A 13,429-nucleotide genomic window follows, 5' to 3' on the forward strand; every position below is an offset into this window, starting at 1 on the left:
GAACATTCTTTTCACTAGAGGAATTCATCTTCATATTCTGAATTGGGAGGCAAGGAGATACACCCCTCTCTTTCCACGCCCCTTCTCCCAACTGCAAAATAGCCAACAAAAATATGCTTAAAGCATTCCACATGAGGCAAGGAAAGAATTCCTTCTGCTTTCAATAGAAAGTTGGATAGGGAAAGTGGTGGGAGGGAGCCAGACTACCCAGCGATGGCCAAAACTTCAGTAAAGGTATTAAATTAGTGAGTGGGTAGTGTGAGTGGACTGTTTGTTAAAAATTAGTGAAGACCTGATTTTTATCACACAGTGAAATGGAGGCAACATGCATTGACACAGAAGCAAGTGAGTTTGCAAGGATATAAGCACCAGAAATCTGCTGAAAGTGCAGATAGAGCTGTCATCTTTTACAGCCAATATGATGGGGTTTGAGCCAAGTAGGGGTAGGGTCACTGTACAGTTGTGCAGTTTGTATACTGTACAAGGCCTACTCTACATTTAACAATCCAAAGGGCTGGTCAGCCTGAAGGAAGGGAGCATTTTTGTAATTTATCACCTGGAGGACCATCTGGAATTCAGACAAAGGCAGAGGTGCCACATTTAATGATAGGATGTCAGGCTGCAGCCCATTTTTTTCACAAAAGCACAGGAAAGTTGCTATCTCGAAAAGCTTGACACTTGCTAACTTAATGTCACGAACACAGCACAATCTAAATGGCCATGGATCTGGGGGCTTCTGGGTGGCTCAGTGGGTTAAGCGTCCAACTTCAGCTCAGGTCATGATCTCACAGTTAGTGAGTTTGAGCCCCACGTCGGACTCTGTGCTGACAGCTCAGAGCCTGGAGCCTGCTTCAGATTCTGTCTTCCTCTCTCTCCGCCCTTCCTCAGCTTGCAATCTGTTTCTCTCTCTCTCACACAAAATAAACATTAAATTTTTTTTTAACTTAAAAAGTATTTCTGAAAAGTCTTTAAAAAAATAAACAAGTAAATGCCCATGGATCTGGGTGCTATCAGACAGACCTAAATTTGATTTCCTGCTCTGCAACTTGCCAGTGGTGTGTCTTGGGCAAGTTTACCTTGTTGGACCTCAGTTTTCACATTTGTGAATTGAACAGTTTGTCAACTGTATAGGCCAACTATGAGATTCAAATGGGAAATATGGACATAAGTTCCCAGCCACATTGGAATCATGGGCTGATGCCAGCTCCCAACCCAGAGATTTGGATTTAACCAGTAAAACCTTGGCACTGGAAGCTTTAAAACTCTTCCAGGTGATTTCTTCATGCAGCCAAGGCGAGAAGTGCTAGTGGAAATGCTAAATGCTTTGCAAACTTCAGAACCTCCAGCTGTGAAGGGTTTTGACTTTGGTGACTTCTAACGCCCAGAGAAGGCTGCCCAGGCCAGGGCTATATGCCATCGGCCCAGGCCACCAAGGGGCCTTCTAACATTTGCTCACATTCTTCTCTGGTCCATTCTCCTGGTTCTCAACCAGCTGCCAAGTCACAGAGGCAGGAACAAAATCTTCTGGTTCATTGGCTTCAACAAGGATCACTTGGCTTCCTCCAGGAATCATTTCAGAATTCTTTGCCACAGTAATCGCTGTTTGAAGGTTGTCACCTAGATGACAAAGAGAGTCAGCTTGCTTTCTGTGTAAATCTCTCAGCAGCTCAAATTGAGCTCTGCCTCCTCTGAGTGGGCATACCCCAATATTGGTGCTCTTTGGGGGGCATTTCCCACTTTTGGCCTTATTTGATAACCATTTGTCTGTCCGTCTTGCCCAAGCCTGTCTGTCTCTAGTGGTCAAAAACAATGTCTGCATCTCCCTGCCACAATGGCAGCATGTCTTCAACACTGAATATTTCCAAAACATGCAAGGATGAATAAGGAAATGGTTACGTGCTTTTTGATGAACCCTCAGAAGACTGAGAGCCCCAAGTGGTGAAGATAACACGGGCCCACTCCGATCGCATGGAACCATTTTGGGGATCCGGATTGCAGTCAAACAGAGACTAGAACACTGAGGGCTGGGCCATGCGTGGACTGGATCAGCATATGCTATGCCTGCCCCACAGCCCTAAAGGACAGCTCAGTAGAGTCTTACACCCTTTACACAGAAGCCTCACTGGGGTTCTTGATGAGCACGTATCCGTTCTTGTGTTTAAACATTTACTGTGAGCCTATTAACTCTGGACCAAGCCCAAGTAGGGAGAAGGGGCATTAGACAAAGAGAATGAAGTATGGTCTCTGCTACCAAATCTCACAGTCATCTTGGAGCTGCTGCACTTGTGCCGCAAGAACAGGAGTCAAAGAACAGTAACACATGACAGCTAAGTATTTTTCCTTCTGCCTCAGCCACATGAACCCACTTAGCTCACATGGTCTTTTTCTGACGCCTGGGATACATTGAACGTGTCAGGCCTCCAGAAGTACACACCTGTAATCATCACGGTCCTGATGCAGGCTTCATGCAGTTCCTTCAAGACTGACTTGCTTTCTTTTTTCAAGCGATTCTCCATTATGAGAAGTCCCAGAAATGTCAAGTCTGACTCCACCTTCTCTCTTGGGATTCAGGAGAAAATATTAAACTTATTTATGGAGTCTTGACGGTTGAATTTATTTCTTCCTTAAAAAACTTTTTCTAAATTTTATCAATGTAATGCATGCATATGTTTTAAAAATAAAAAAGAACCCAAAAGCTTATGATGAAAACCAATAATCCCTGTCTCCACCCCTATTCACCCCCTCTCCTTCCCTGGGGCAACTATTTTTATATCTTTTAGCAACTTCTTCCATTTTTCAACTCCATTTTTTAACAGAATGTGTTTATCAACCAACTCTTCTCTTGGTTTCTAAAATTTTTGTTAATCACACATATTTTGTTTTTAATTTCAAAGACCTTTTTTGTGACCTGGTAATCAGTTTAGTTAGGCATTTAGTAAGTCTACGGGATACTACGGTAACAGTTGAATATGGAATCATTCCTTTCAACCTCCATCTGTAACCTCCAGAAAATATATGATATCAGCTAAGCCTTCAAAAAGTTATCAGAATTTGAAATTGGAAGCTTGGAGTCTAACTGGGTTACACTCATTTTATAGGAACTCACCTCAGGAATGGAATAAATCTCAGGTGACTTTTTAAAAAGTCAACGTGGGGGGCCAAGATCTCTTTCTTAATCTCGCATTGTTCCTTTTTCTGCCCAGGGAGGAGTTAAGATTGCAGAAGGAGCTGGAGACCTAAGGACCTAACCTTGTTGGGTACAATCTCCCATGTTCAGTCCTGTCCCACGTCTACCTTCCACAGTACGTGATAGAGCTGAGTCTCTGCCTGTCAGGCTCTACAGGGTGGAGCAACTTCCCTCTCGCCATCTCTCTCTCTGGCATGGTGTAGACCACACTTCTTCCATCCCTACTGATTCAGACTCCATTCACCGCCCCCCACCTACTTTTCATCTTACAGAAATGATAGAAATCTGTCTGCACTTAATCACCTCTCTAGTTTTCTTTGATGTTATTTATTTTCTATCATGCTGGTAGGACTTGGGAGATAGAAGAAATAAACACGCAAGTCAGTAAACCTTCTTCAAGAGAAAGAGCAGAGTTGGATTTCTTGATGAAAAATATTACTCAAACTTAGATGGGAACACAGTGAGGAAACTTATCTCTGGAGTACAGAACAAGTTACTCCATCTTTCATTCAAAAGTCCACTCACCAATCACTCTGTTTTAGACCTTGTATTGGGCACTTGCTGAGTACTCAGATTATGAGATATGAATCCTGCCTCAGTGATCTCGGAGAATATTAGGAAAGACCTACCTTAATACAGAATGTGTTAAATTTCTATCATTTAACTTCATAGCTGTCTATTATACATTGGATTCATATTTTCCCATTAGCTAGAACTAAAACAAAGAATCGTCCCACCAGTTTCTTCCAGTTTTGGTCTCTGAGGACTCTTCGGTTTTTCACCAATTCAGGCACTTGGGCCTCTTGCTACCTTGCAACATTCCCGGCAAATCCTTGGGTCAGGGCCCTTGCACTCACTCTTCTGGCTGCCTGCAATACTCTTCTTCTGGATATCCTCATGCCATATCTCTGTTCAAATGGCACCTCTTCAGAGGACTTTCCCTGATCACTCCAGGTAAAATGGTATCATTATCTATCTTTCCCAATTAGGATATAAGCTTCTGAGGGCAAAGATTGTCTCACTTCAGAATCTTCAGTGCCTTAAAGAGTATCTCGTGCACCCTCAAACTCAATAGAAATTTGCTAAACCAATGAAAGGGAGAATTTTGACAAAGTATTTCTTCTGTTTGCTAGTGTGGGGTGTTTTATTTTTCCAAAAAAAAAAAAAAAAGAGAGAGAGAGAGACAGAAACTCCTCTACTTCCCTTTTATGACACACCAGTTTTTAAAGAAGTTTTTGATCTTTCTGATTCGAAAACTTTGCGAAATATAATTTGATTCTAAAAAAAACACTTTTCCCTTACTCTGTTTGAAAATAGTAGCGAAATTTTAAGAAGCATAATAGGATCCTGATATTCTCTGGGAAAATCTGAGATGATTGGAAATCTAGCACATTTGATCATCACTTTCTTATTCTGTTATATTTATAATAATGTCTACTCCTCAGTGACTTTTAAATGAGAACATCACAGCTACATTAGTGTGTGGCAGCTGGGTGGTGGCAATATTCCTGGTCAAACTACATGAATTTTTTCTTCACACATAACCTTAGCTTTTGTTATTAAAATTTTTGCCTTGAGAAATTACAAAATCCTGTGTGTTATGGGTCTTGGTGCTTGCTCAAGAATAGCTAACACCTTTAATGTTAAATCTGAGAGTGCCGTAATTTATTTCATTGATTTCAAAATGAGCTTTGTGATTCTATTTAGAAGATTAAAATGTCATGGCTGAAAGGCTCCTTAAAGATCATCCAATCCTACACTTGAGAGACGAGGGAAATAGACACAGTGCAAGGAAGGGACAAAGATTCTATTAGAACACATGGACATAGCTTGTAAACAGTAACATTGAACCAAGGATATCCACATCTTATGTGAAGGTGCTAATTGTACATAAGTGAGGGTTTCTCTATCAGCGACACTACATCGAAGATAATGCATAGTTTGTTATTCAATGTTCCGCAGTATTTCACTACTCTTTTGTCTTAGACAATTCAAAAATAACCTTTAAAAACTGAGAAACATTAAAAGAGAAAAGAATCTGCAGATTATACTCTAATGAGGACATCTTATCCATTAATGTAAGAATACTGAATCCTATTTCATATAACTCAACTTAGACTCACTACATCTCCAGGTCTGAAACCAGGTTTAAAGCATACTGGAGGTCAGTGTGTCACAGCGCCCACTCTCTCCTTCTCAACCCGTTTGTACGTGGGACCCCCAAACCAGTCAGCCACATAATGTTCCAAGATTGAAGGAGTGTTGGTTATTTTTGATTGGATGATGGACTGCCGGGCAGAGATAGCTCACTGACAGCTGGGAGTCAAGAGATCTGGACTACCATCTTTGTTCTACCTCCAACCAGTCTTCCCCAGTGTGGCTTACGGTTGCCTGGCTCCAAGTTAGGAGATTGGATGAGACGACTTTCCATCTCCAGGAGGCTTCCTCGTGATTGGAGCTGTCCTTCTGTCCATCTCCAGCATTCATTTACTTCACACACACAGAGCCTGCTCTAGTGTCGATATCTGACTTCCTTACCTGGCTAAATTCTCTACTTCTGAAAGCTTCTTCATCTTCAAGCCTTTATGGGCAAAAGCAATGACACGGAAGCCTTGTATTGTGTATTTCCTGAGTTCCTGTGGGAAATTCTTGGGTACTGTCAGGTGAGAGGAAAGAGGTAAAGGTAAGGTCACACTGAAGGCTGCCCACCTCCTAAGCAAGACTCTGGGATCCAGTCACTGTACCTTGTTCTAAAATTCAAAAAAAAAACAAAAAAAAAAACAAAAAAAAAACAAAAACTTTAATAGAAAAACTACAGCTCTGGCTAAAAGCCACAACTTCATTAGGGTGCTCTTATTATTCTGACAGAAATGAATGCCAAGGATGCGCCGGTCATCCCCTGGGTGTCAACTCCACTGGCTGGCTTTAATAAGGATAGACCTCACGACTATGTCTACAAGGATAAAATGAAAACAGCTGATCCTCTGGATCAGGGGTCAGCAAACTAGAGGCCAAATTTGGTCCATTGCTTGTTTTTGTAAACAAAGTTTTATTGAAATGCAACCATGCCCCTTTGTTTATCATCTATGTCGGGTTTGGGGTCACAATGGCAGGGTTGAGCAGTTGAGACAGACACCATGTGGCCTGCAAAACCAAAGTTATTTTCCACCTAGCTCTTTGCAAAAAAGTTCGCAATCCCTGCTATAGAGGACAGACGACACAATGCCAACGTTTGTGTATTTTGGCATGGTAGTCATTACCAATATTACAATATTTGTGAAATCTTTATGGCTCATAGGATGCCTAGAAGAGCATTAAAAAGAACAGTGTAATGGAAGTGTAGTGGCTTAGGTAGCAAAACACTTGATTTCTAGTATCCACTCTACTGCCAACTAGCTCTCTGACCTTGGGCTTGGTAGGTCTCCTGGCTCCTCAATTTTCCCATCCATAGAATGAGAGGGTGTGGACCTCAATGTCCCCATTCAGCTCAAGCTTCCTGTAATTCTAAAATGATCCAGAAGGTGGGGATCAAGGCATCTCCTAGCTCTCTATTTCCTAAATACAGGGGGAGAAATCACTGAAGTTATTAGCATATGTCAAAGATCTGAGGTCAGGACAAATAAGAATTGGAAGGGCTACCAGAAGGATGAGAGGTGAGAAGTGACTGACCCAAACCCTTACCAGGGAGCAAGGGCAATAATCACCAGTTAAAATTTCAGGAAGATACTCACTTGCATCTGTGAGACTGAAAAAAAAATGTATAGCAAAATATAGGCCATCAGTCTGTGAGGGATAGAGGGATAGAGTGTTAGAGGTCATGGGAGTTCTGAGGAAGATCAAGGTCAGAAAAAGGGGCCGCTTCTAAGGTAAAAAAGGCTCTAAGTAGAGGGAGAAGTTAAAGCAATCATTTGCCAAATCTAAAATTGTGTGCACAAGTTGATGGCTATCAGCAATCATAGGGAGAATGCAGATGAAAATCAGGAGAAAAAGGCCAATTTTATCCAAATGAACTCATTTGAATGCAACAATATCCTTACAAATCTGGGCTGCCGCTTAGTGCATATGTTTGTAAGACAAAGAGACAATACAAATCAGCTCAAAATCTAGCCCAGAAAGATGAAATTGCTGTGAAAATGATCAATTGCATTGCTCTAATACCGTCTAATTTGCTCTAATCACTTTGTGTGTGTGTGAAAGATTTATCTTGTCTGTATTCTCCTTCCATTGACCGGCACGAGGCCCTTACATGGTGCCAGCCCCCAGAGGTATCAGGCGGAGCGCCCCAGCTGCAGGCTGAGTGCAGGGCCCAGACCTGTCCCATTATTCCCTTCACACGTTCCTGGTTTGCTCACCCTTACGTAGCTTCCTGTTCTGGCTCCTGATATTTGCTTCATATCTCCTTCCCTGATACCCCATTGTGGTTGGACTTTTCTGGATGGATCAAAGCCAGATATTTACTCTCTGCCTCACGGCCTTGAAATGGTCACCTCTGTCTTATCAGATCTCCTGGGCCCACTTCTCACTCACTGAGAAAACAATCACTTCTACATTCATTTAGTCTTGTGTGCTTTGTGTGTTTGGGCTTCTAAAACATTTTTACTTCCTGAAAGAGAGAACAGGGTCAATTAGTACCTGTTTCAGACTTGCAGAACTTGGCCAGCATCTCCGGGGCACCCTTCATGTACACATGGAAGTGATCCTCCCCTGCCACCTGAGCGACCACAGACATCCTCTGCAGGCTTGAGGAAAATGGAAATTGGCGCAAGATGGCTATGGCTTCCACGGGACTCTGAGACAGCACCAACAAAGGGGAGCTTAAGATGCTTGTGAAATTTCACAGATGCACACCAACAAATAAGACTTGCTCTGCAATGAACCCAGGGACGTCATGAAGTGGTATGTTTGTCACAACATTGATACTTTTCTGTCTGCCTCGACGGCGATTCCCTCATCAAGTTGTCTGGTTCTGCGGCCTTTCCCTTTGACTGCCTGGAGAAATCCTAATCATCTTCCAGGCCAAGTTCACAGGTCCCTTCCTCTGTGGCACTTCTCTCTCATAAATAGTATTCACTCTCACCTCTGAACGCCTGCAGCTCTTTCTTCAGCCTTTATTATAGCAGTCGGCCCAGGGTATTGCACTGATTTGCACCTATATGGATTTTTCTACCAGCCTCTGTACTCCTCCAACACAGAGCCCCACACATCTAGCTCTGAAATCACTCTATCCCTTAGCACCTAGTGCAGTGCTCTAGCATAAGACAGGTTCATGAATAAATTTAAAAATAGATTCAGGAATGAAGGGACGAGCAAACCAACTATGGACACTGTTAGTTTCAAGGAGAAAGAGCTGTCTGATTTGAAAAAGCAAGTCATACCCAACTGGCTTTTGGTCCTGGCTTTATTATTATGTTTGAACCTGGCATCCCAAATGTGCAGTAGTCTGCATCACAATCTTCCATTATCTGTTTCAAAATGAAAACATTCATAAGATTCCTTAGAGCAAAATAGTAAGAAAGAAATACCTCTCATTTGCACAGCACTTGAAACTTTTCAAAGCCCCTTCCACATATTTTCTCTTGTAGGCCAATTATCTGAATACCATCATTGTCAAATTTCTGTTGCGTTATTAAGGACCTTGTTGGAGAATGTCAAAAAGCCAGAAATATTGTGACTACAGTTTAAGTGGTAATTGATGGAAGAAATGCCGGCTACAGGCCAATGGCTCTTCCTAAATGGTATGACTAGTAACTGGATGAGAATTTAATATAGCTGAGCATATTAGCCCTCAGTTGAGTTAGGATTGGGTCTTGAGATAAACCTAGGATTAATTCTTATTCTGTATCTACGTTACTAGCCTAATTGGTTAGCTAGAGAGTTAGCAAGTTAGCTGCTGGCAAATTAGAAAGCATATTTGAAAACAGTTTGCATTCTTTGGAGGTTGCAACAGTATAAGTTACACCATTTGAGAAACCAATATTAACCTAAAATATAGGAAAGGCAGTCAGATATACAAATCAGAAAACAGGAGACAACATTTGGCCTCTGCTCCATCACTTACCTGTTTAACATTGGGGACAATGCCTCCATTTCTCCAGATCTCAAATTTCTTCTGAAAAATATTCTGACATCCCTTGTAGCACTAAAATTATTAGCGTCTACAAGGATATTTCCCCTCCTTATGTTTCATGACAGGTTCCTATCCACCAAAGGATATTTAATTCGAGACTGTTTCTCACCTAGCTTTAAATTCTGCAAATCACTTTGCACTTCCATACTTCGCTTGGGGTGGATACCACTGCTCTTAAAGACAGTTCTTACAGAGATAATCCTAGCAATTTATGTTCCTGCACAAGACCCCAACTTGTATGTCATTTGTACAAATAGACCAACACCCCTCGATGGAGAAGAGCCACCGTCAGAACCAGGATCAAAGTCACATATAGTAAGAACGACCCTAAGCAGCTCATCATTGTGTCTACGCGAAGGACGCCGGTGAGGGCAATGTGTAATAATTACACTGATTCCTCTCCGTTAAGATCCAGGAAAGTGATTATCCCTTTGTGTTTAAGTAGAAGATTTCTCCACAGCAAATGCTTAAATTTTAACTCGCTGGTATCAAAAATTTCCATGTTTACCAGGTTTCCTCTTTTATTATTTTGGCCTCTAGAAAGCTACAATTTTGCCAGTACACACTTTTTTAAAAATTTTTTTATAAGTTTATTTATTTTAGATAGAAACAGTGTGGGGGGGGCAGAGAGAGAGAGGGAGAGGGAATCCCAAGCAGACTCCACACTGCCAGTGGAGAGCCCAAGTCGGGGCTTGAATTCATGAACCCGTGAGTTCATGACCTGAGTCAAAACCAAGAATCGGACACGTAACCCACTGAGCCACCCAGGTGCCCCTCCCCCTACTATAAATCTATACATCTATAAATTTGCCTTTCTGTGAGGTGTATTTCATGTCCCTGCAGTCATGTGCTTTCATTCCTTTAACATTCTGTTTAAATGCTGCCCTGTAGTTAAGATATCATTGTCAGTAGCTTGAAAACGTGTTTTGTTTTGGTTTGGTTTTTTGACGAGCAGAGTAACATAATTAACTAAATAGTGACTGACTGAATGAATGAATGAATGCTTTTCACTTGGTGGGCACTTTTCAATGCAAGCAGCCCCTGTAGGCTCATAGGATCAGTGCTTACCACAAGTCGGTGAGTGAGGCATTATTATCACCAATGCACACCTGAGGTAACAGACTCAGAATCTTGGTTCTGGATTTGGGGTCACACAGCTAGAAAGTGATGGGGTCAAGAGGTCTGCTCACCATGTCATGACAGCCATGAGAATGGGCTTATACCCTTCAACTGTTCATACTCAGCTCAAAAAATTGATCCAGTTGGACTGGGAAACCTTCAGGCTAGTATCTAGACCTATACTGTCTAATACAGTAGCTACCAGCCACCTGTGGCCATTTATATTTAAATTGATTAAAGTGAATAAAATTGAAAAATTCAGTCCTTGGTTGCATAGCCAAATTTTAAGTACTCGATAACCACATGTCGCCGGCTAGTGGCTACTCTACTGAATAGCACTGCTTTAGACCACTGTTTCTCTGTGAGTGTTACCGAGAATGTACCACGTTTTGGCCTGTCAAGGTTTTGTGGTCAAGAAGGTTTGGTAAATGCTGCTTATCCTATTCCTTCTTGAATATTCACAATGCACCACAGTATACTAAAGAAATCTGGTAGTCAAGAAATCAATTTTACTTTCTTAAAACAGCAGGTTCCCAAACGATTTGATCACAGAACCTTATTTCAAGCTGCACTCATTAACAGAGTTCTTGGGAGCAGATACTGGGATATTCAGGTAGAGTCAAACCTTCCTTCAATGTTGTTACAAATCTTCTCTGAGCTTCAAAGTTAGAAAACTTTTCCACTTTCAGTAAGGATTTCTTCAAGTTGTTCTCATTTAGCCAAAACAAGAAACTATCATCTTACCCAGGCAGTGCCCTCAAACATTTTGAGGTCCAGTGGGTCTCCTTGGATGGTCCCATTGAGAAGGATCAGAGAGTGGCAGCTGGTCATGGCAGCACACAGCGGGCCCCATGGCAAAGCCTTGCCTGAGGCAAAGCTATTCACTTCCTGAAAACTGGGAGAGAAGATGATTAAGAAATGAAAGTCTTCAACAAAATCATTTTACACACTCTGCCCCTTAAATCCTGCCAACACAGAGTTTCAATAATGCTTAACCTTTATGTTCAAATCCTTCCAGAGCTCCTCATGCCCCGTATGATAAAGTCTAAGTGCCTGGATATAATCACAGACTTCTGTCAGGTTACTTGAGGTCAGTGCCTAGGGTGGCAGTAAGCTCAGAGCCTGCAGCCTGCTTCAGAATCTGTCTCCCTCTCTCTCCACTCCTCCCCCCTCATGCTCTCTCTCTCTCTCAAAAATAAACATTAAAAAAATTTAAAATAAAAGAAAAGCACACCTGGACTCTGAAATATTTCTCATGACTCAGTCCTTTGCCCTATTTCTAGAAACTCCTGGCATAGATATCCAGCGTCTCATTTTCCTTTATGATGGTAGACTGGTACAGTTTACCATTCTCATTTCCCATCTAATAGCCAAATGATAATTGTAGACAGTGGTTTCTACACCCCGAAAACCTGAGCATTTGGGGAAAGGAAAAGAGAGGAGGGGTGAAAACTCTAAGCATCCTATTCCCCTTTCACTGGTCTGGCCAATAGAAGACAAAGCAGTGCCTGTCTGGACAAAAGCTTGGCCCGGCCATCTGAGCAGCCAGGAGCTGAACCACATGAGTAGGGTTGAACCCAAGTATTTTCTGCAACACCGCACTGCCTGTTTGCTGTTATCTCGTGCCAGAGCTGTGCTTGGCCCCATCACTGTGCTGGAGAGCCCCTGCATGACTCAATGACAGAGTCTCAACCACTGTTTAGAGCCAAAGGGGGATATCTAGAGCTGAAGAGTCAAGGCATCTTGTACTTAGACCGAGGGGGCAGATCTCACCCCTGTGGGGAAGGGGAGCTAGGGCCCTCTCCTCACTATCCATTCTGGGGTAGCATCTCTGTGATTGCTCTCCCCTCTCCTGTAGCCAGCTTTTCACCTGTGTCTGTAAAAATGGCAGCCATATACCCTTTAACATTCTATCTCAAGTGCTATCTTTGTCAGGTGTTTTTCCTCATTCTGTTCATTTCCAAAATTAATTTCGACCTTTTATCCACTATGTTATTCCAAAATCCAAGACTGTGTATTATATCAATCACTATTATTTTTTCTTCTCTCTTCTGATATGTGTGCCTTAATCATAGCTCTTTCCATGGACTGTATTATGCGTAGAAGATGAATGCATTTGTGCCTTTCAATCCCATGCGATGTGAGCTACATGAGGGAAGGGAGGGAACTCTTCCTTTCTGGACTCCCCCCCCCCACCCCGCCCAGTCCAATAACCACCAGCAAATCTTTGTGGTTTTTAATTAAGTACAGTTATGATTTCACCCTTTGCTCCTCTTTTTTATTCATTCAGCTTCTTATTCAGTTCGTTCTATTTTTTCATGTGGAGTTTGAAGGCCTATTTTCCCCATCTGATTCTGAACTTAGAACCCATTTAATTTAACAAGTTAGAATAATTGGGACACCAGAAGGATGGACTTGAATAGCACCAAGGTAGCTACACCAATCCCACATCCCATCTTCACTGAAGTGCTTACCAGTTGTCAGCAGTAGGGACAGCCCCCCAGAGGTCCAGCCCATCTTCCGTAAGAGTGCCAGTCTGGAAGAAGTTAGAATTGGTATTAGCATAAGATTTAGAACTTTTGATTATATCATGATTTAAACAAAACCCAACTTCCTAAAACATTAAAGTAGATCTAGTTGTCCAAAGTCCTTGTTTGTAAGCATTAAATTTTGGTTTTTTTATTATTTTTTAAAATATGTTTTTAATGTTTATTTTTGACAGAGAGAGCAAGCATGTGTGCATGCCTTGAGTGGGGGGGGGGGGCAGGGCAGAGAGAGAGGGAAACAGAGGATCCAAAGCAGACTCTATGCTGACAGCAGTGAGCTTGATGCTGGGCTCAAACTGTGAGATCATGACATGAGCCAGTCAGACGCTTAACCAACTGAGCCACTCAGGCACTCTTGCAAGCATTAAATTTTAAATCAGAGAAGGGTACCTGAAGGAAGAATTCAGCAGGTGACAAATGATTCCTGAAAAGACTGTGTCAATAATGAAA

General features: G+C 42.1%; 1 protein-coding gene across 1 annotated transcript in view; it reads right to left on the minus strand.

Moving 5' to 3' along the window:
- The window catches only part of LOC122478471 (probable cation-transporting ATPase 13A5), a gene marked incomplete at its 5' end in the record, with an annotated part of 44,896 nt that extends 31,927 nt beyond the window's left edge, over positions 1-12,969 (minus strand). The window contains 7 exons of the mRNA XM_043572063.1: positions 1,457-1,617; positions 2,435-2,559; positions 5,726-5,843; positions 7,820-7,976; positions 8,563-8,649; positions 11,178-11,328; positions 12,908-12,969. Coding sequence (XP_043427998.1) covers positions 1,457-1,617; positions 2,435-2,559; positions 5,726-5,843; positions 7,820-7,976; positions 8,563-8,649; positions 11,178-11,328; positions 12,908-12,969 — 861 coding nt within the window. The remainder of the gene's footprint in view (positions 1-1,456; positions 1,618-2,434; positions 2,560-5,725; positions 5,844-7,819; positions 7,977-8,562; positions 8,650-11,177; positions 11,329-12,907) is intronic.
- Between the last annotated feature and the right edge of the window lie 460 nt (positions 12,970-13,429).

The sequence above is a fragment of the Prionailurus bengalensis genome, unplaced genomic scaffold (assembly GCF_016509475.1).
Source record: "Prionailurus bengalensis isolate Pbe53 unplaced genomic scaffold, Fcat_Pben_1.1_paternal_pri Un_scaffold_70, whole genome shotgun sequence".
Classification (NCBI taxonomy): domain Eukaryota; kingdom Metazoa; phylum Chordata; class Mammalia; order Carnivora; family Felidae; genus Prionailurus; species Prionailurus bengalensis.